Consider the following 22,670-nt stretch of genomic DNA (forward strand, 5'->3'; position numbering starts at 1 on the left):
ACACATTAAATTTAAACAAACGCGACACACCAGTGAAAAGAGACAGGCTGTCGAATTGAATAAACAAAGCAAGACCTGACTAGATGCTGTCTCTAAGAAACCCAGCGCAAACATAAAGACATCAGTAGACTCAAAGGGGAAAGTCGGGGGGAGGAACATGCCCTACGAACACGTGTCACAATAAAGCCGGGGTGGCCAGATTCGTCTCGGACAAAGCAGACTCCGAACATGAAATGTTGCGAAGAACGAGAGGGGAAACCCATAATGAGAAGGGGATCGGTTCTCTAAGAAGGAAACACTGGTCTCTAACGACAGAGGCTCGAATGACAGATGAGACGATTAGGAAGCAAAAACTGATAAAAAAAAAAAAATTCACCTTTCATTCGTAATTAAAGGAAAAAAGTAAACAACTCTCGGCAACCTAGGAATAGAAGAGAACTTCCTTAACTTAGGAAATCTTAAAAAATAAAAACCAAAACCAAACCGTACCGTGCTAACTGGCGCGAGACCAAATGCTTTCCCCTAAGACGGGGATCGGGCCTGGGGATCCTCTTCCACAGCTGCGATTCGGCGTTTTCCTGGAGGCCTCGCCGGTACCGTAAGGCGAGGAAAGAAAGAAACGGCTCACAGATCGAACACGAAGAAGCGTCTACGGCCGCGCCACCCTAAACGCGCCCGATCCCGTCTGATCTCGGAAGCTCAGCAGGGTCGGGCCTGGTCAGTACTTGGATGGGAGACCCCCTCGGAAGACCAGGCGCTGTAGGCGTTAAAAAAAAAAGAAAAGAAAAGAAAACCAAGAAGCAAAACTATCTCTGTTTGCAACATGTGAATGTTGACGTAGAAAATCTCCCCTGAAACTACAGAAAACTCTTGGAATTAAGAGAATTGAGCGAGATCTCGGTAGAAAGTCAATATGCGAAACTAATTCTATTTCTCTTTACTAGCAACGAACGATTAGGATTCTAAAGGTTCAAGACCCGCTCCGCTTACAAGAGCACCCCAAAAAATGAAAGATATAACAAAGAGTGTGTAGATTCTGTATGCTGAAAACTATAAAACACTGATGAGAGGAATCGGAGACAGACGTCAACGGAAAGATAGAATACGTTCATGAATTGGGTGATTCGATATTGTCAAGATATCGATTCTCCCCAAATTGATCGAAATTGATTCACGTATCTAATCGTGTCCCCAGCGGATTTTTTTGAAGGTGTCGATAAGTTGACTCTAAAATTAATACGGAAGCACAAATAAACCGGCCCAGCCAAAACAATTTAGAAAAAGAACGTTGTTGGAAGATTCACACTACCTCGTTTCGCTTTATTTTACTATGTCTACTACTTATCTCCGGATTTTACTAAAAAGCTGCAGTAATCAAGAAAGTACGTTACTATGAAGGCAAAGACTCCTAGATCAACGGGACTGACGAGAAAGCCCAGAAACAGACCCCCACACACAGTCAACTGGGTTTTGGCAAAAAATGCAAATTCAGTTCAATGAAGAAAGGATGGTGTTTTCAACAAACGATGCTGGATCAATGGTCCGATCTAGATCCAAAAAGGGAAACTTGGCTCACATGTCTCACGCCTTATACAAAACTAACTCGAAATAAAATTCTAGCCCTTAATGTAAAATATAAAACTATAAAACATCTAGAAGAAAATACTGGAGAAAATCTCTGTGGCTTTAGGACGGCATGCGTCTCCAGCCTCAGCACTGTCGACGCAGGGGGCCGGATCATTCTCTGAGGGGCTGTGCACTGTCGGATATGTAGCAATATTACCAAAAAAAATGTCTCCAGACACTGCCGAGTATTCCTGGGGGCGAATGGCCCTTGGCTGAGAACCACTGGGTTTGCCAAAGAAATCTTTCTTCGGCGTCTCGATATGACACCGAAACATAATCCGCACGAGAAAACGCATTTGGTACGTTGGACGTTGTTCGATTTAAAACTTTCCCTCTGTAAAAGGCAATGTTGAGACATTGAAAAGTCAAACCATAGACTGGGAGAAAATATTTGCAAATCGCACACTAGATACAGAACTTTTATCCGGAATATACAAAGACCTCTCAAGACTCAACAGTAAGAAAGCGAACCAGTGAAGAAACCATCGATGACGACGACACATAGATGTCAGACGAGCACATGGAAAGATGCTCAGCTCCGTCAGCCATTAGGGAAACGCAAATTAAAGCCACAGTGAGGCACCTAAAATTAAGACCAAACAGTAGAAAACAAACAGAAAGGACACTCCCCAGTGCCAGGAGGGCGTGCAGAAGTCGGCCTCCCACGGCTGGAGCGGGTGCCACCGAGGGTGCTGGGGTAGGCCTTCCGCGGTCCCGGGGTGGGGGTGAGGGGTGCATGGGACAGAGATGGCGGAGGTGGCCTCGTGGCCCCAGACTTCCTCCCCCAGCCCAGGGCTACCCGGGCCCATGAGCATGTGCGTGTCTGTGTGCATGTGCATGTGTCCACGTGTGTATGTGTGCATACGAGTGTGACATGTGTGACTGGTGTGTGTGTGTGACTGGGTGTGTGTGTGTGTGTGTGTGTGTGTGTGTGTGTGTGTGTAGGAGGGAGGAGGCTCTAGCTGCTGATCTTTCCTGAGCAAAGGCCCTGAGGCTGAGGGAGAGGAGGCAGGGAGGGCCGGGCTGGGCGGAGGCGGCTGCCGCCTTCAGATGCAGTGAAGCAGAAAGAGAGAGCAGCAATCCACCCCCCGGGGCAGCTGCGCCCGCGCCCGGAACAGGTCCGACCTGAACGGCACTGCCCCGCTGCCCTGGGGGATGGGGGCGCGGGCTGGGCAGGGAGGGGAAGCTGGGGGTGGGGTGGGTGCCCAGGCCTGGCGGAGCCTGTGGTCCGCCTGGGGTTCCACGCCACACAGGAGCCCACTCTTGGCCGGAATGTTCTCCATTCTACAGAGCCTCCAGTCCCTGCCTCCAGGAAGCCCTCTGAGGCCACCAGCCCATGCAGCCCACAGGCTCTGGGCCGCCCCCTCGGCTGCCCCCAAACCCTGTCCCTCCGGCCCCAGCTGCACACCCCTTCCGGTCCTCACCCCCCCACCCTTACCCACAAGGTATCCAAGAGGAGGGGTCCCCGAGACCCTCATCGACACCTCCCTTTAAAGTTCCCACAGCTAGGGACTGAGGGCCAGGAAGACGCTCTCTCGGCCCCCACCCCAGGCCCAGCTCCATGCGGGAGTCAGGCCCCACGTGGCCCTTCCAGCCGCCCCTCCAAGCTACCTGACCTCAAGCAAACAGCCTGATTTCTCTTTCTTTTTTTGTTTCAAATTGGTGCATCTATTAATTTTGATGACACTGCCTCATTCCATAAGGAATGTGAGGTGAGAGCAGATACGGGACCTCCCTGAACTCCCGCGACCGCCTCTGCCCGACAGAGGGGCCTGGAGAGGAGTCGGAGCACGGGCCAGTGCCCGGCAGCCGAGGGGCGCCCGGCGTCCCCCGCCACGCACACACACTCGCCGCTGCCCGCTGCCTGCTCCCCCAGCTCCCCCAGCTCCCCAGCGGGAGGGCCAGGCCAGCGTCTCCCCATCCACTCAACTCACAGGGGCCCCGGTGGCCACGCCGGAAGCAAATGCAGGGTGGCAAGCCAGCCGGCCCTGCCTCCTGAGCAGAAGCACTGGACACGCGAGAGCTGACCCGCTCCAGGAGCAGGCTCAGGAGAGCCCCAGCGTCCCGGCCAGCAAGGAGCGTGGGCGAGGCCGGCCCAGACTGGCACCAGGTTCCGTGCCAGAGGCCAGGGCAGGGGTGGAAGCTGGGGGCCTCGGGGACACCAGCCCAGGCAGGAACACTTCGAATGGTGATCTGGATGCAGAGGGTACAAGTGCACGCACGTGTAAGACTCGTGGGCCCACTCCGGATTCATACATGATGAGTGAACTGTACCCCGATTAAATAACAGTGCTGCCCGTCCCGTGTCCCCAGACCTGTAGACCCTCCATCGGCGCCCGGGAAGGCCCAGGAGGAGAGGGACCCAGGCTGGGCATGGGGCGGCCCGCAGGCTTCTGGAGCAGCCCGGCGCCCCAACACATCCCCGGGTGGAGAGCCTGGGAGCCGTCGGGGTGGAGCGTCGTGGATCTGAGGCTCCAAGGTGAGTCCCCAAAGCTTGTGCCTACAGCCCCAGCCGCACGCCCCCTCCCGTCCCCAGCTGATCCCTGAGGCAGCCAGGAAAGGGCAGGCTGTGCCACCGGAAGGCAGGGCAGGCAGGGCCGGGTCACCTCCGGCTGGGCAGCCCAGGTGGGGTCAGGTCGCCTGACGCGGGTCTGTGTCAGCCCCTCCGCATTCCAGCGGGTGAGTGGGCGGCTCGTCCAGTCCCGCAGGCTTTCCCCCGCAGCTTCCGCTCCCTCCTGCCCGCTCCCCGGGGGCCCGCAGGCCCTGTCACTCCTCGGTCCACGGGCGAGGTAGCCCAACCCGAGGCCCCGCAGAGCAGCTTTTCTCCAGACCGAGGTCACAAGGCGCTGGACGCCCACTGCCCTTCCTGCCCCAGAAGCCCCCACTGGCTACCGGAGACCCCTGGCCCCGCTGAGGTTTCTGCCTGTCCCCAGTGCTCCCTAGCCCTTGGAGGAGCTGGGCGGGGGCGTACCCAGCGGAGCTTCCCACCTCCGACCACCCACCCCCGTGGCGCAGGCCCGCTCTCTCTCCCCGACTCCCCGGAGGCCCTTGCTGGCCCTGCGGCCAGGCCGGGACCTGGATGGGGCAGCCCTGGAGGCTGACCGTGAGTGTCTGGGTCGGACGGCTCTGCTGAGGTCACGTGAGATTGTGTTGGCACGAGGCAGCCCTGGCAGACTGGGACATGGGTGTCGGGACCCCTGGCGGGGGCCCCGAGCAGCTCCCCTGACCCCAGGCCCCACACTGCACGCGGTCCTCCCGGCCCAGCCCTGGAGGTCATTGGCCCACAGCTACAGGCCAGATGGGGAACTCAGGCCAGGGCCGGGGGCAATCGGGGCAGAAGGGGCGACTGCCGAAGGTGGCCGGCCACGGGAAAGGTGTCCCACCGGCAGCCTGCCTCACACCACTCCTGAGAGAACTGCACGCCCACCCTGCAGCCCGGCCCTTGTGCCCAGCTCCCGTCCCACCCCCAGTGCCCAGCAGGAAGTGACTCCCTAGCCCCCACGCCCCTCCCACAGAACCAGGCTCTGGCCTGGGACGGGAGGACCCCAGGACCCCAGCCCTCCCCTGGGCCCTGCAGGAGGGGGCAAGGAGCACAGAGATCAGCTGGGCGAGGGGACTGTGGAGCTGGGGGGTGGGGAGGGTCAGGGGGCCCCTGACGACCTTGCCAGGTGGGGCAGTGTGACCTGGGGTGGGTGATGAGGGTGAGCACGGTACAGCTTGCATCTCAAACTAGCACGCCAGACCGGCCTTTGTCTCCTGCAGCCGCCCCTTCTCAGTCCTGCACGCCAGCCCACAAAAGGCATTCAAATGAGAGACAAATATTTGAGCAGGGAGACCCAGCCCAGCCCAGCCTCTCTGGGCTGCCCTGCTGCTTGCTCCCAGGCCCTCATTTGGTTGCTAATTGGATTTCGTTTAGAGATTTGCATGCTTATCACTGCCAGCAATGGCCGGCCCACTGGGGGCCTGGACGGAGCCCCAGGGCTTGTAGGCAAATGCCAGGTGGGGAGTGGGGGGAAGGACTCAGCCCTGGGTGGCAGCCAGCACCTCCTCACTAATATCAGGACAAGTCACCTGAGCTGCGGGCAGCTCACCCCCCTGGTGCTTGGCCATGCTGCAGGAGGCCTGGCCTGGACCCCACACAGAACCCTGGGGTACAAGCAGGGAGAAGTAAGTGGCTCCTGCAGACTGGGTTCTGATGCCAACCTCCCCGTGACACTGCTCCCCACCACCCCGCCCAGGGGACAGCCTTCTCCTCCTGGGCTGTCACACGATGTCACAGGTAGTGGATGCAGAGGGGCCCTCCCTGCAAAGGCCTAGAGCCTGTTTTACCTTTTTGTGGGCTCACTGGGGTCCCAGGAGGAGAGACCACTCAGGGACCTAGTCCTCTCTGTCCTCAGCAGTGGCCGCCCTCCCGAGCGGCCTGTGGCCTCTCGCTGAGCCAGCTACACCCCACAAGAGGGGCCCGGAGGAGACAGTACTGAACCCTGGGACGAGGATGTCAGAGTGGAGGTGGGGTCCTTGGTGCAGGGAGAGCAGTGCCCCCCCAGGGGACTGGGGTTACTGGGAAGCCCTTTGTTCCGGCCTGTTATGGGTTGAGCTGTGTCCTCCGCAAATTCATATGGTGGAGCCCGAACCCCGAGGACTTCAGAAGGTGACTTTGTGTGGAAACTGTCCTTACAGAGGCGAAGGAGTTATGGTGAGCTACACAGGGTGGGCCCTCGCCCTCTGTGACTGGTGTCCTCATAAAAAGGGGACATTAGGACAGAGACCTCAGAGAAGTCGGCACCCTCCAGGACGGGGTGATGGGCTCCTGCGTCTGAGCCGCCCGCCTGTGCCTCCTGCCCGCAGCCCGGGCTGACCGGTACACGCCCGCTCCAGGGCCCGGGTTCTCGCCGTGACTGGCCAAGCCCGTCCCTGGATGCGTTGACTCTGGGTCTGGTTTTCCTGCTCATCGGGGAGAAAGGGCTTTGCTGACTGCGGGCGGGGAGACAGGACCCGGCTCAGAACTCCCGCTGTCCCCCTGAGCACCCCCTGCAGTGGACCGGGTGAGCTGAGCAGATAGCACCCCAATTCTCCCTCCGTTTGATGTGGGGGCTGCTCCGGGGTTGCCGACAGAGTAACCACCCCCTCAGCAGGCCCCTCCCTGACTCTGGGAAGCTGGAGGCTCAGACCTCTGGTGACAAAGGCCTATTTCAACGTGTAAGGAGGGCTGGGGTCCCAGCCTCAGCAGGGGGCACTGCTGGGGGCAAGGTTGGCTGGGCCGAGGACAGTTCCCTGTGGCATTCAGGGCCCCCCGGCTGACAGATTTGCCGCATTAATCATAGCCAGCAGCTGGGGGCAGGGGCGGAGCTGGCATGGGCACCAGGCAGGAGGCCATGGGGGGACCGGGAGATGGGCAGGGGTCAGGACCTGGCTCACAGCCCCTTCTCCATCCACCTCTTTCTTCCCCCTTTCGCTCCAGCCCTGGCCAAGGAGTAGCCTGGGAAGGGGGCAGAGCGCCTGGCCCCCACCCAGCCGCCAGGCCCCCCAGAAGCCCCCCAGGCCCCCGCTCCCCAGACCCCTGCACCTCCCCATGCCCCACCCATGTGCAGGCCGGGCGTCCCAGGACCTGAGCCGGCATCCTGGCTCCTCCCTCAGTCACTCACTGCTGACGAGACCGACCACTCCCAGCCAGAAACAGCGGTGACAGGCCCCTCCGGGCAGGTGTGGGGGCCCGAGGGAGGCATGAAGGAAGGCATGATGGCATCTCAGCTGGCGGCTCTGCCCTCTGCACAGCTCTGGTACCTGTGGACCTCAGGCCAGCCACTGAGCCTCCCTGGGCCTGAATGTGGGGGCGACACCCCTCAGAGGGGGCTGGATTCCAGGGGGGACCTGTCCCCCATAATTCCCTAAGAGCTCAGGTCTCACTCACAGCCCACAGGCTGAGGATGACTGCATCCAGAGGTCACCTGGGAGTAAAGACCGAGGCTGTGGCCACGCATGTCACCCACCCACACTGGTGCAGCCCCCCACCACAGAAAGCCACCCCCGACCTTTACTGCTGGGAAAAGGGTCAGGAGCCTCCTCCTGTGGGACCCCTTCCCCTCACACCCAGCAGGAGGGCTCTGCCCACCCCCTCCACAGTGTCCAGTGGGGGCCCCCTCCTGCCCTCCCCACTCTCTGTCAGCAGTGTGGCCAGCCCCCTCCCCGTTCCCATCCCGTGGGGGTTCAGGACACCCGGAGGGAAGCAGGGCAGGACAGGGCCGAGAAGGTGCGTGTGGTCCAGTGCCTGCAACCTGCCGGCCTCAGGGGAGTAACCCACCTTATGGCCTTCCCCCTGAGGCCACACGCAACATCTCCCCCACTTTACAGTGAGGACACGAGAGTGGGTGTCACTGAGCAGGAGTCTTCGTGGCCCTCCCCAGCCTGGATGCCCACCCCCCCCACAGACACACACACTGCAGCAGGAGTAGAGGCAGGTCCTTGGGTCTGGCCCTAGCCAAGGGGCTCTGAGGCTGTGGTGACGCTGGCCGCCCACAGCCTCCACGAGGAGGGAGCGTGAGCACACTGCGTGCCCGTCCCTCCTGTGGCTGAGCGGGGCGTGCTCGCCTCTGTCCCTTCGGTGGGGCGGGGATCAGGTGCCCGCCACCTCTCCAGATGGCGCTCCCGCCCCCGGCTCCAGGGACAGAACGAGGACCGGCCCACGGGCGAGGGCGATGGGCGGCCACGCGCGGTTGAAGGCCGTCTCGAAATTCTTACTTCTACCTTCGACCGCGTGGACCCCCACTGAGGCAGGCCAGCGAGACCCAAAGCACGGCGGGGCCAGCGCAGGACAGGGAAGCAGGGCAGGACAGGGCCCTCAGGCCACGGCCGCGTTCACGGAGACCCGGGCTGGCTGGAAACGCAGAAGCGCGGAACACGCGTGGACGCTGCCGTCCTCCCTGCCCCGGCCGCCGAAGGGACAGGGCGAAGGGGGACCGTGCGCCTCGAGGCGAGAAAAACCCGACCAGCAGAGACCAGCGACGCGGTTTCCGTGCGGCGTTTCCTCCGGGCGGCCAGCGGCCAGCGGCTTCGTTTTGGGGACGCCGTGTCGGCGACCGGCCGGCCCTGCTCCGTAGGGAGACAGGCGCTGAAACTCATGCCAACCATCTAAGCTGTGAATTTTTCCTAGAACGACATTACGTAGCAAGTAGGAAAGACCAGGACACAAGGAAAAAGTTCTTTGTCGCCGCTCGCGCCTCACCGTTCCCCCAATTTCTGAACAACGGCGCTGTGTTTTCATTTTGCCCCAAGCCCGGAAACGACCCTTTTTATTCGTTTTCCCAGAATGTTCGGAGACCCTGGAGGCTTCAGAGGCAGACCGACAGGCGGGCTGCCAGGGCCCCCTCCCCGAATATGAAGCCAGAATGAGCAGTCCCAGCTGTCCCGAGACCTCCTCCTGGGGACGCTGGGCGGGTCCTCCCGAGGCTGGAACAGGCAAGAACCATTTCCAGCTCGGCTTTGACCGGGCTCGGTCTGCCCGACCCAGGACTGCCGCTGGTGGCCTGGGACCCAGTGTGCCCATCGGTGGCCAGGGCTGCTGCTTGTGTGTGTCCTTCATCAGCGCATGGGCTCTGTGAGGTGGGGTTTCCCCCAGGCACAGCGGTGTACCCCGAGTGCCTGGCACAAAGATGCCCAGTGAAGGTGTCGGAATGAATGGGCATAGGACCCGGGCGGGCCACCTGAGGGAAGCCTGGGTGCGTGGACCTCTGTCCTCGGAGCAGTCTGTATCTGAGAGCCCTCCATGTGGACGGCCTAGGGGGGGCACGTCTATTTTCTGACATGGTCGGGACAAAGTGGGCAAGTTTTGGCCACGGAGCCCCTCCAGGATGGCAGAGCCACCTCCATGGGGCGACTCCTGTCACAAACAGACAAAAACGAAGCACCCCCGAGTGCTCCCCAGAGCTCTGGACCCCGTGCTCCCCCAGCTGTGCCCGACCCAGAGTCTGCCGGGTTTCATTTCATAGGGTCACTTCGGTATAGACCCGGCCCCAGCCAGCCCTACCCAAGGCCAGGAGCACCATGCCCCCATCCCGTGGGTCGGGGTTCCCAGGGCTTCCTGCCAGAACTCTGCTCTCCAGCCCCTGGTCACCTTCCGTCCAGAATCGACTTGCATGCGGGGGCAAGGCCTGGACCACGGCCCCCTCCCCCCAACCCCGGCAGAGCCGCGGGACACTGGGACGGGTGGGGACCTATCTGGGCCTGTTGATCCAGAACAGGAACTTGCCCGGTGTCCCCCCAGGACAGGCTCCAGGCGGCCCCGCCCTCTGCAAGGGTCACGCTGCAAGGACTTAGGAATGAAGCCGTCCCTGGCTTGAGGCCCCGATCCCACCTCTGCCGCCGAGCTTGGGACTTCAGAGCTCTCTGGGAGCTGCCATTTCTAGTTCTGTACAGTGGGGCTGTGCTTGGCCTCCATCAGTGACACTGGCGGGGTGGGGTGGGGGGAGCGGGGCCATCTCCTAAGGGTGCTGAGCAGGCCCAGGGGACGTGCCCGTTGTCCTGGCTGACCACCGGCCACAGCCCTCTCCCCCTAGGACAGCTCGTTGCTGTTTCCTGATGGGACGCAGCCTCTGAAACGAGGCGACCAAAACCAAGCCAGGACCTGACCGCACGTCTGCTTCTGGCCCCCGCCCCCCACTTACAGAAAACACAGGCACAGACACGCGATTCATAACACCTGGGGGGTGGCGTCGGCAACCCCAGGGAGTGGGGGGCCGGAGAGCAAACGACTCCCCATTTCTTCAGTACCGAAGCGCGGGGCCCTGGCCAGGCGCTCCCTGCGAAATCCGCCGTGCAAACCCCGAGATGACCTGAGGGCCGTGCCCCAGGCCAGGTACTCGATGAAGGGAGGGGACTGCGTTCACTTGGGGGACGGCGGTGTGGGGTTCCTCCGGAGGCACACACGGAGAATTCACAGGCAAGGTGAAGTGGTGGCAGGGACACTTCGAAGCCACGCGGGGTGGGAGTGGCTGCACCCCCACGCTCCTTGACATCGGTAACGGGGCTTCTCTGAGGCGTCTCCGGCCGGGGGTTCCCCAATGGCCAGCCTCGCAACTGGCGTGTGGACACTGTTCGTGCATCGGGCTCCGTGTCCCCAGAAAGGCTTCGGCTTTTGCGTGTGTTTGGAATATTCTGTAAGAAGGCAGTGCTGGGCACCCACAGACTTCCATTCACAGCTCGCCAGCCAGCGCCCAGGACGGGAGGTTTCCTCCCCCAGGCCCGGCGTGCTCCCATCCGCCCACCTCCAGCCCGTGTCCACGCCTTTCCCCGGAGCCAAGGCCAGGAGTCACAAGAGAGCCCATGTCCTGTGGCTCGGTGAGGTCGCTGACAGGGGTGTGGGTCCTTGCTGGGTGGCCATGCGACGTGCTCCCTTCTGTCCCTGGGACACTGCTCCACTCAGCCCTGCAGCCCCAAGCCACCCTGGTCGGCCGACCCCAGCCACACCTGAGCCTCGTCAGACCCAGGACCCCATCGCCATGGTAACCCAGGAGCCATCTGCTCTCGCCAACGGCTCCGACCCAACCACTCCCTATGAAGGGGTGCGTTCAGCACCTTAAAACAGCCTGGGGGATCCCCATCAACCCCGCCCCCACCCTGCAATAAAAGACAGCTTTGGGCACCGCTAGACTTCAAAGGTGCCGAGGCCGAGGCCGGGTCAAAGGTAGAGCTGAGTAATCTCTAGGAGGCCGTCTGAGCCGGGCAAGCCCGGGGGAGGGGGTCTGCCTCGCTCCCGTCCAGGGCGGCTCTCACGGCACCCAAGCACCCACTCGGGAACAGAGGCGGTCAGGGACTCGCTGCTGCCACGCAGGCCCCTGTGGCCTGAACAGCACGTCTGGGCTGGGGCCACAGGCGCAGTGTCTGGGGGCTGAGGACCAGGGGCCAGACACTGCCAGGCACCTCCCCTAAGTTCCTCCACGACCCTATAGGGCGGCTCTGCCGTCACCCCTCTCTGCAGGTCAAGCAACTTCCCCACGGTCACTCCGTCCTTGGCAGGCAGTGGCGACCCACACCCAGGCAGTCTGGACCCCGAGGCAGAGGGCAGGCTGCTCACGCCAGATCGCTTCGGGCCAGACACCTGCGTTGGTCAGCAACATCTAGACCTCCACTTCCCAGCTGTAGGGTCACCTGGCCTGGACCCCTCCCCCCCGCCCCCACCCGCCCATACCTGCCAGAAGCCCCTGCCTCACAAGGTGCCGGACTTTCTTTGGCATAGTGGGAGCCGAGCTGGCCTCTCAGACCTCGGGCTCCCCGAGGCTCACTCTACAGGTGACCCCAGGGACCAGGCCTGGGATGGAGCTAGGGAGAAGTGACCACAGGGACTAGGCCTGCAGGGTCTTGAGTCTGGGCCACTCCCTCCCACCCGTGTCCTCACTGGGGAAAAGGGGGGGCCTGAGGGTCTGGAGAAGGCACCCCAACACGCTGATACACAGCACTGGTTTATTCATAGTCCATTTTCCCTAAAACAGGTTTCCCAGCACAGCCCCCCCCACCCCCAGATCAGCCCACTGCTGCATGGGGACCCCAGCCAGGGACCCCGTCCCTCAAAGGCTGCCACGGCCAGATCTAGGCCAGGCTGGAAAAGTCCAGGTACTGGCGGCCGGACAGGGAGAGACCATCTTTATCATGTTCCAAGTTAACGAGTCTTTGCACAAAAATAAGTCTTCATATTGCCAGTGTCCCTGGGCAGTTCAAGTTCAGGTACAAAAAGCAGATACTCTGTGCCGTCAAATCTCTCCCGTCAGGAAAACCTCTGGGGGTCAGTGCCCCAGCCCCGTCCGGTCTCCGTGGAGAGCCTCTGGGGTGAGGTGGTCGGGCCGTGTTGGGCGGAACCCATTTCCACATTGGTACGTAGTCAGGTTGGACGCCCAGGGGAGCGTCGGCGGGGGTCCCGGCTGGGTGGTGGCTTGGCTCACGGGACGGCAGAGAGCGAGGCGCGGGCGGTCCACCGTGCTGACTCCCAGGTGCTGAGCGCGGACGTCGCTAGGCGTCCAGGGCTGGGCTGCTGGATGGGAAGGGGGACAGGGGCGCGCGTTACTGCGGGATCCGGCCCTGTCCCCACCCCCTCCCCGACGAGCGAAGGCGGCGGTTTCGTTTGCTTGGCTGATTTTGGAACTCGAGTCCGTGGGTGCCTCTGCTCTGGTCTGCGGCCCGAGCCAGGGCGGGGGGCGGGGCGGCGCTCGGAGCCGCAGTGAGTCAGGGCTCCGCACCCGCGGACTCATTTCTGCCGCCCGGCCCGGGCGCGCGATTTGCAATGCAAAGTCACCCCGCCTCCCAGCACCCTAATCTGCCCCGGAATCCGCTTGCATTCGGGGCCTCACCCGCCCCAGGGCCGCCCCCCTCCCCCGTCTGCCCCCTCCCTCGTCGGCGGCGGAGCGGCGAGAGGAAGTTTTGCAACCCCGGACAAACAAACGCTGGTCTTGCACAGGCTTGAAAAAGTTTGGGGAAAATGAACAGTGAGCGAAATCAAAGCCATCCCCGGGCCTGGCGCTAGGTTCCGCGGGCTGTTAGGGTGTGAGCGCTGAGGCCTCTCCATTCCACGGCGCCCGGCCTCCCGGGCCTCCCCGACCTCCCCCACTCCCTCTCCCCCGTTGCCCTGGGTTTACCTCGCGGCGCGGGGCGCTCAGTAGCCCCCCAACCAGCTGGAGAAGTCGAGCAGCTCGCGCTCCGCGGGGCTGAGTGCGCCCTCGCAGCCGCTGTCGTCCGAAGAGTAGGCGGAGCGCGGGGAGCCGGGCTCTGAGCTGCCCCCGCGGCCGGGGGACGACGAGGAGCAGGAGGGCGAAGCGGCGGCGACGGGGGTCCCGGGCGGCCCGCGGGCCCCGGCGGACGGCACGGCGGGCGCCAGCAGCCCCCCGGCCAGCGCGGCGCGCACGGCATCGTGCTCGGCCAGCAGGCGCTGCAGCGCGCGGATGTACTCCACGGCCGAGCGCAGCGTCTCCACCTTGCTCAGCTTCTTGCTGGCGCCGCCGTGCGGCACGTGTTGCCGCAGCGCCTGGAACCCCAAGTTCACCAGCTTCACGCGGTTGCGCTCGCGCTCGTTGCGCCGCGCCACGGCCGCCGTGCCACCCCCGGTGTCCTCCGCGCACGGCCGCCGCCGCCGGCTACAGCGCAACAGCTCCGGGGACATGGGTCGCCGCCGTGCGACGCAGCTGCTTGGGACGCCAGCAGCGGGGGGCGCGGGCCCCGGCAGCGCGCCGCTGTCCATCGCACCTGCATCCACTCGCCCGGAGCCTCCTCTGAGCCCCCGTACACCGCAGGAAAGTGCAGGCAGAGGAACGAGGGTCGGGCGGCAGGACGACAGTCACGCCCCAAGGGGGCCTGTGGCACTGTGCCGCCGAGCGACTCCCCAGGGTACGCGTCCCAGGTTGTCTGGGGCCCCGGGACAGCGAGGCGCAAGAGGCCAAGAGATGGCTGGCCGTGCGCGCTGGGGAGCGTGGGGCGCTCGTGTCCCGCGCGTGCGGTCGGACGCTCCCCTGGCCTTCTCGACGCGGCGCAGGCGACTGGTTTTTAAATGTATAGATAACCCTCCTCCGCGCCGCCGCCGCCGCCTTTCTCACGCCCTCCTTCGCTTGCCTCGCCCTCCCGCCACGCTTCGCCCTCCCCCTTTCGCACACTACCTGCAAAGACCAAGTCCGGAGGGCGCCCCCCAGCCCGTCCCTGGAGCACCGTCCGCAGGTCCCCAGTACGCCCACCCCCCAGGTGCAGTCTGCAGGTCCGGAGTGGGCTCCCGCTCCCGGCAGGTGCTCAGTGCGTCCCCCAAGACGCAGTACGCAGGTCCCGCGTGCGCACCCCCCACCTCTGGGCACTGTCAGCAGGTCCCCGGGGCGACCCCCGCCTCCCGAGAGCAGTCCGCAGGTCTGCGACCTTCCGGTACGCCCACCCCCACGCGCAGCCCGCTAGTTCCGGGAGCCTCCAGCCGTCGGCACGCGCAGCGCGCGCCATGGAGGGAAGGGCGTGGCCACGGGGACCGCACAGCTACCCCGGAGGCGCGCGAGACCCCCGGTGGCAGCACGCGCCGCGCTGCGCTGCGCTGACTCGCGCCCGGGCCCCCGCGGCTGAGGGGCGGAGGCCGGGGTCTCAGCCAATCGCGGGCCGCCAGTTCGGCCAATCGGGGCGGGCGCGGCCCCACGCCCGGCCCCCCTGAGGAAGCGCGTACGCCGGGCGCGTGGCTCCCGGGAGCGTCCCTAACAAAGCTTGGCTCTCGCAGTGTGCCCCCCCCCCGAGCCCCAACGCCCCGCGCCCGAGGACCGCGGGGACTCCCCCCCCACGCCCACCTGTGCCCCGGCCCGCTGCCCACCTGTGATTCCTGCGCCGGGAGTGGGAGAGGGCGACGCAGCCCTTGGGGCAGGGAGGAGTTTGAGGAGTGGTGGAGACGGGGCGCTCTGGGGTGGAGGATTTAGGTTCCTGGAGCGCCTTCCCCCCAACCTCCAACCCACTCTCTGCCTGTGGTTCCCGTGCGCCCTGGGCCTTGGGGAACCTTGCAGCGGAGGGTCTGGAGCTCTGCGGCGACTGCCTCGGACCCGGGGCGGCCGTCCGCCGTCCTCCCGCCCCCGCAGCTCCCCATCTTCCTGCCTTCCCGGTTGCGTTCGCAGCGGCCACTCTCCCGTCGAAGCCTGTGAGCTCATCGCCCTCGCCCGGTTTTCCTCCGCGCCATCCCTCTTGGCCTCAGCGACCCACCCCGCCTGGCGCCTCCCTCTCCCACTCGCCGTGAGGGCACTGAGATGGGGCGGGTGGCGGAAGGTCGCTGGGGCAGCAGCCTTTCGCCAGCACAGGCGGGCTCCCCAGGGAGGGTGGGATGTGGAGAGAGTTTCTCTCTGACCAATGGGGGAAATTTTCGAGGTCTGGGAGGGGCAGGGACTGCGAAAGCGTGTGCCGAGTGCACCTTTAATGGGACAGTTGGGTCCTGCCGGGCAGCTGGTGACGCCAGCCAAGTGGCGGTGCCCCCAGGCCATATAGTGTTGGTTTTCCCCAAGAGGGACCAGACCCTCCTGAGCCAGGGCCTGTGGGAGTGGGCCCTCCTGCCTGGAGCCACTTTCTCTTTCTGGTTGGGGAGGCCCAGGACCCTTCCCCAGGGCGCTGCAGGGCAGCAGGTGAGTATTCACTGCCTGCCTTGTGCCCTCTGCCCCCCCCCTTTCCTGCAGGAGTCTCCTGGCAAGTCCGCTTGGGAGGTGACCTGGAGCCAAGTGGGCGTGGGGCCCCATTTGTCTTAGGAGGACGCTGACTCACAGCAGACATGGAATGTGTCTGCAGGGACATCTCTGGCCAGTGGAGCAACCCAGGTAGAAATGGGGCCCCTGAGTGAACCCAGGTGGCCTACCCTGTCCGGGGCAGAAGTTCCGGCTCACCTCTGCATCCTCCCCCTAATCAGAGGCCCTCGGCCCTTCCCCAATGGTCACTTGGCAAACCCCAGCCGGAGATGGATCTGCCTGTCCCCACTCCCCGCACATGGCAGAGGTGCCAGGAAAAGACCCGGAGTCCTGTAAATGAGTCCTCCACAGTCGTCGCCTGGATGTTCGCTCAGCCCCGGGGTCCCGCAGACAGTCATCGGTGGCCACAGAACAGACTGTCCCGGCTCTGGCCGCTTTAAGTATGATTTACCATTTCTCAGGATTCTGTGGGCTGGTGGGCGGCGTCCCCGCTGGTTTGGCCAGGCCCGGCTCGCTCCTGCAGCTGGGGGACAGCAGGATGGCCAGTTGGCCCGGCTGGCTCTCCATGTGGCCCTCGTCCGTACTCCTTCACAGCAGGGTCCCCAGGTGTCAACAGCAGGACCTAGTGGGACAGGGTTTCTCTCCGAGAGGATGGAGGTGTTCTAACCGCGACCGGGGTGAGGGTGACACGGCCGTCAGCACAGTGGGACACCGTCCCTTTGTGCACTAGAAGTGGACGGATGGACGGTGTGGGGTGCAGAGACTACGTCTCAACTAAACTGTTAGGTTTTAAGTACACAGTGTTGTGGGGGCTCAGCCCACACCCCAAGGCCTCCCCGGGCCCCTGCCCGCGGCAGGCTCTGCCCTCTGGGGTCAGAGACCCCTGCCCCTCCCCCGGCCCCAGGTACGCACAGGTACACACGTTTACTTTCCGCCTCTGAATTTGACCCCAGGCGACTGATGCGAGTGGACTCACGCAGGTTTGTCCTTCTGCGACCAGGTCGTTTCCCCCAGCACAGGGTCCTCGAAGGGCTTCCATGTTTAGCCGGTGTCAGAACTCCCTCCGCCCGTTAAGGCCGGACGAGAGTCCACGGTGCCCACGGCCACGTGCCGTCATGCGTCTGGTGACGGACACGCGGGTCATGCTGCTGTGAACGTGGGGTGCAAACACCTCTTCGAGACCCCGTGTTCCCTTCTTTTGGGGACATACCCAGAAGCGAGATTGCCAGGTCACACGCTTATTCCGTTTGCCTTTTTCAGGAGCCGCCAGACTGTGGGGACGGTGGCCGCGCCCCTCTGCCTCCCATCAGCGGGGCCCATGGCCCCGATTTCCTCACGTCCCCACCAGCACTTGCTGTTGTCCCTTAGTTTTTATCACACTTTTGAAAATAGCCCATGGGTATGAATTTTAATTTTTAACCACTTAAAAAGGTGAAAACTGCCCTTGGCTCGCGGGCAGCACAAAGCAGGCGATAGACCACGTTTGGCCACCTGTGCTCCCCGCGACACCTGCGTCCCCCGTGACACCTGCACCGTGCCGCAGCCAGCCCACAGGCCCCTCAGACCCAGCCCCCTGCAGGGGGACCCAGCCCCCTTCCGTCAGCCGGCTCCTCTGCCTGCGTCCCCTCAGAGCGCGGGGCCACTCACCCAGACGTGCCCAGTGGAGCCCTCCCGCCCGTCCGCCATGGGCCCCCACACTCAGGACACTGTCCCCTGCCCTAATCACCCAGGGCGGGCCCCAGACCACCAGGGATGGGGCCCCAAAGCCCACCGAGACCATTCAAATTAACCAGCCCCGAGCCTGCCGTCCTGCCTCGCCCATTTCTTCCCTTGGAGCCCTCAGTAAAGGCCCTTGCCCACGTGTCCCCTGCTCCCTGACCAACCCCGGTGTCCCCCGTCTGTCCCCTGTCTCGGGAACTGGGAGCTGCCATCATCTTGTCAGATCTGTTGGCCTCGCCATACCCGAGTAACGATACAACCCGCATTTAAAACGCCCATGTGACAAGCACGTGAAGAGGGGCTAGAGAGAGGCAGCGACGTGCTGAGCGAGTGACGAGTCAGCCGGCCTGTCGCCAGGTTCCACCGACCCTGCCTCCTCAGCGTGGCTGCGGCCGGGCCCCTTGGGAGGCCCGGGGCTGACGGGCTCCTGTGGCCGAGACCCGTCGAGGGCCCGTCGCGCCCGCTGGGAAAGCTGCCACCCAGCCCCCCGGAGGAGGCGGGGCTGCTCCGCATGGAGTTCGCCTGGTTCTCCAGGCGGGTATCAGACCGGGAAGAAAGTGCATCCCATTCATGACGGGACGAGCCGGCCAGGCCACGCTGTCTAACCATGATGCAATGATGTCACAAAGCTGGAGAGGACGTCCCACGCTCAGTCACCAGCAGGGGCAATGCAGAGGGAAAGAGCGGCCGCCTCCGTGACTCACGGTGCACGGGAGACTCCGAGCAGCAGTGTGGCTTCTGGACGACAGACACCCACGAGGACAGCCCTGTGACAACCTGACCCTCAAACGGTCCTCGAGCTTTGGGCTTCTTAGAAAACCGGGGAAAGGAGAAAGAAACCTGGGGTGGCCATTTTGATGTCGAGAAAAGTAGATTTCAAAGCAAAGAATATTACCCGGTTAAAAAGGGCTTTTCATGACAATTCGGGGTCAGTTAGAGGATGTAACAATCCTAAGTGTCAGACTTCAGGAGAAAGGGACAAATGTCCACGTACGGCCAGCACTCCTGCTCCTCGTGCTCAATAGGACACACAGGTGGGACATTTTAAAAACAGAGAAAAGGTAAACAACACTGTAATCCGCTTGACCCGGCTGACATTGATAGAAAACTCCACCCGGTAATAGAGAAATCCACATTATTCTTAAATGCATGTGAAATTGTTACTAAATTAAACTACCTTACTGGGCTATAAAACAACCCTTGAAAAATGTAGAAGGATTTGAGTTAGGCAAAGTATATTCTCAGGCCAGTGGAATTCAATTAGACTAAAAAGAGGACGATATCTCGAAAGATCTTCAGATACCTGGAAATAAAAAAAGTAGGTCTAAATAACCCATGACTCAAAGGATAAATCAAGAGAGAAATTTGAAACTACCAAATAAAAATGAACCAGATTTGAACCAAATAAAAACGAAAACGCAGTACTTCGAAATGTGTGGAATGCAGTCCTTAGAGAAAATTGAAAGCACTCAGCACACACGAGAACAGAAAAGAGGTCTACAAAATCGGAAAAACAGCAAATTAAATTTAATGTTAGTAGAAGAAATAAAAAAATGAGAATCAGAGCAGAATCGACGAAGCAAGCAGAAAACAGTGGAATCAGAAGCCGGTTCTTTGGAAAAGACGATAGAATTAACAAAACCCAAACAGGTTTTCCTAAAACGAAGAAAAGACGCTCATTCCCGATGTCAGGCATGAGTGAAGTGACATCACTACGGATCCTACGGGTGCTAAAAGAATAATAAGAGAATGTCACGACCTTTATAGAAGTCAATAAAGTCATCAATGAAGATGACAGAGACAGAGTCCTTAAAAGACGCAAACCGGGAGAGATCGTTTGAGAAGAAACGGGTAACCAGAATAGCCCATATCTATTCTGTAAATTAAATTTGTGGATCAAAGCCCTCCTACAGAGAGAACTCCAGGCGTAGGCAGCACAGCTAATGAACTCTTTCAAATATTTAAGGAAGAAATAAAACCAACTCTACGTAAACTCATTTAGAGCCACCGAAAAGGAAGGAATGCTTCCCGGCTCCTTCTGAGGCAGCGGTACCCTGATGCCGACGTTGGAAAAACACAAGAAAAAAAAAAAGACGGGGTTCTTCACGAACACGGAGGCAGAAATTCTGAAGGAAAACTCAACCGCTCCAGTCCAACCATGTACAAGTGCGGTATATTCCAGGAACACAAGTTGGTTTAACATTTAAAAAAATCAACCCATTTAGTTGACGCTATTAAATTTTTTTTTTTAATTTTAATTTTATTTTTTAGACGAGGCAACCCTTGGTTGACCTCACATATTGCAAGGACTTTGTCAGTTTACAATCCCTTAGTTCTTTAAATTTTTTATGCCTACAGCGCCTGGTCTTCCTAGGTGGTCTCCCCTCCAAGTACTCACCAGGCCTGACCCTGCTTAGCTTCCGAGATCAGACGGGATCAGGCTTGTCCCGGGTGGCGTGGCCATAGGTGACCCTATTAAATTTAAAAATAAAAAACCGTATCATCATCTCAATAGGTGTAGGAAAAGCATTTGATGGCGTCCTATAGCCATTCATAATTGTTTAAATCCCAGCAAACTCGGAATCAGAGGAAACTTTCTCAGCCTGATAAAGGGCGCCAAACTCAATGATGAAAACCTGGATGACTTCTCTCTCAGGTCAGAGACAAGACAAGGCTGTCTCTTCTCAAATCTTCTCTTTAACGTGCTGGAGGTTTGAGCCAGTGCGACAAGCCAAAGGGAAAAAACGGGGGCGGAAAGAGCAAAGTGTCCTTATTTACGGAAAACGTGGTTATCTACAAAGAAAAGATGAACAAATAGATCTACTGTAACTACAGTGAGTTTAGCAAGGCTGCGAGATACAAGATCAATATAGAGAATCAGCTGCATTTCTGCATGCTCGCAAAGAACGACCGGAAAATGAACTTTAAAATACCATGCCCAGATGCATCAAAAATATTAAATACTTAGACATGAATAATGGCAAAAGATGTGCAGAACCACGGAATGTTGGTGGGAGGAATTAAAGAAGGCTCAGACGAGCGGAGAGACACCCCGTTCCTGGACCGGGGGGTCCGATAGTAAGATGTTAATTTTCCCCAAATCGATCTGAAGATTCAACACGATCTGAACCAAAACCCCAGCAGATTTCTTTTTTGTAGGAATCGACGATGAACCGATTTTAAAATTTCACGCGCTCTTTATTACTCTTGAGAATTTGTTCCATCCCTCCTTCGATGTGTTATTTTTTCTGCGCACGCTTGAGAGCGCATCATAATTTTTATCGAACGGGAATTTATTTATTTTTCCCCATTTAATGGCTTTTCACAGAGGGGCTTTCCCGAAGTGCTGGGGTCCAGCACAGAGCGCGCGCACATGCGGGAGGCTGACTCCAGGGCCCCGCCTCTGCCTCTGGCAAAGCCACACGACTTGGGAGGTTCTCGTCAGGCTCTGTCCGCTGCCTCCCCATCACGCAGGGCAAGTCCCTCTTTGTCGCTGTCATTCGAAGCCGACTGACCTGCCCGTCGCCTTGGTATCTCCACGTCGGCGTTGGCCGTCAGCACACCGAGCGTTTCCAGCTCTGGCCGAGGTGACGGGGTGACGGGGTTGCCCCGGCGGCCTAGGTCTGGGCAAGTTGGACACCTTGTCGTATCAAAGCCGTCTATTTGCTACGTACGACCAGCACCGACCGGGGGACTCGCTGGAGTCTGGTGTCGTCTGCCGAGAGGTGGCCGTCCGCATCACGTCAGCCCGGCTCTGTGACGCCTGAACTGCCGTGGTTCCTGGTGGCGGTGGTGGCCGGGGCGGCCACGCAGGCCCCGTCCCCCGCGCCCCGCCATCCTGCGGCAGCCTCGTGGGCTCGTTCCTCTAGTGCTTCGGGTTCCGCCGGCCGCGTGGTGTATCCACGGCAGGTGTTCCAGGTGTTCTGAGCCTTGGTGGGTCCACCTTCCCGCGTAAACAATAACCACAGCCGGGGAGGACCCGGGGCCAGGTCACGCCCCCCCCCCGCTTCCGGAATGTTCCAGAATACGACCCTTTTGCTCTCGTGCTCAGTGCCGCCTGAGAAGAACAACGCGTCTCGTTCTCGTCGTTTGGGGCAGGCCGGGGTCCCTCGGGCGCACCCCAGAACTTCGGTATTTGTCAGCGCCGCTGCAACGGGCCTGGTTTCTTCCTCACGCACCCTCTTGGCCCTGGGGGTCCCTTGTGCGCGTCTCTTTAATTCTGGGGTGATAATTTTGATTATATTTGCAGATAGTCCGCTTTCCTCCTTCCCACGTGGCTCCCCCGGCCCAGCGCCCTTCCGGACGCATCCTGAGTGCCGCCATCTGATAGACCGGTCACCTCGCCGGTCCCCCTCGCCCCCCGCCCCGGGCAGCGCCACGTACCCGCCTCGCGTGTCACCGGCCGCCGGCGTGCTGTCTCCACGCCCGGCCCCCGGGCCCCTTGGGCCGTCAAGGCGTCCGTGTCTGCAGTTCCTGCGTCACCCTGCGTTTCTGGGTCTCTGTCCGGATTCCTCGACCCTCTCGGCCGGGCTGGTTCGGTCGTCCTGCTTCAGACGCCACACGAGCACCAGGCGGCGTGTACCTTTCCCTAGGGTGCCCGGGACCCGTGTTCCCACTGAAATGACGCCACTCCAGCGGGTGACGGGCGAGGGTGAGAGCCAAGGCCGGGCCTCGCCTGGGTCAGCCCGGGCCGTTGAGGGCGGAGGGAGGGGCTCGTCTTCCCTTCCCTTCCCTCTTATTTACTTAAAACGCAGCTATTGGTTCCCCGTCTTTGAGGTAGTGGGGGTCCGAGAGAAGGAGGCTGGGGATGGGGACGGGGGACAGGGGCCCGATCAGGACCGGCGAGGCAGCTGCCAGGCCCAGGGAGGGAGTCGGGGCTGAGGCTGAGCCAGCGGGGTCCGCGGATCAGTTGCCATAGGACGGCCCGACCCAGTCAGTGTGTGCGTGGAGGTTGCGGGAAGCGGGGACTCTGTGGGGAGAGCGGCCTGCCTGCCTCCTGTGACTCCACCCGTGATGTCGGCTCGGAGACAGAGGGCTCCCGCGGACTCATGGTTCTGAATAGCGAAGAGAAGGAAGTAGACGTAGGTGTGCGTGTGCGTGTGTGGAGTGTGTGTGCATGAGTATGAGTGTATATGCATGTGTGTGTGTGCATGTGCGTGTGCG

The 22,670-nt window shown here is 61.1% G+C and overlaps 1 protein-coding gene and 2 pseudogenes across 2 annotated transcripts; 1 reads left to right on the forward strand and 2 right to left on the reverse strand.

Annotated features, from left to right (window-relative positions):
• Window positions 1-647: 647 nt before the first annotated feature.
• LOC120584890 (uncharacterized) lies at window positions 648-766 on the forward strand (annotated as a pseudogene).
• Window positions 767-12,067: 11,301 nt separating this feature from the next.
• On the reverse strand, window positions 12,068-14,429 carry ASCL2 (achaete-scute family bHLH transcription factor 2). 2 transcript variants are annotated; one of them, XM_039840362.1, is made up of 2 exons: window positions 13,248-14,429; window positions 12,068-12,643 (listed from the first exon to the last, which is right to left on the reverse strand). In XM_039840362.1, exon 1 carries the CDS (start codon window positions 13,844-13,846, stop codon window positions 13,265-13,267), a length of 582 nt encoding a protein of 193 aa, XP_039696296.1. In that variant the 5' UTR covers window positions 13,847-14,429; the 3' UTR covers window positions 12,068-12,643; window positions 13,248-13,264. The 2 variants fall into 2 exon arrangements, with proteins under 2 accessions (XP_039696296.1, XP_039696295.1); XM_039840361.1 differs by having other exon boundaries at window positions 12,068-12,646.
• Window positions 14,430-19,856: 5,427 nt separating this feature from the next.
• Window positions 19,857-19,975, reverse strand: LOC120584915 (uncharacterized; annotated as a pseudogene).
• Window positions 19,976-22,670: the final 2,695 nt, after the last annotated feature.

The sequence above is a fragment of the Pteropus medius genome, unplaced genomic scaffold (genome assembly GCF_902729225.1).
Source record: "Pteropus medius unplaced genomic scaffold, Ma_sr-lr_union100, whole genome shotgun sequence".
Lineage (NCBI taxonomy): Eukaryota > Metazoa > Chordata > Mammalia > Chiroptera > Pteropodidae > Pteropus > Pteropus medius.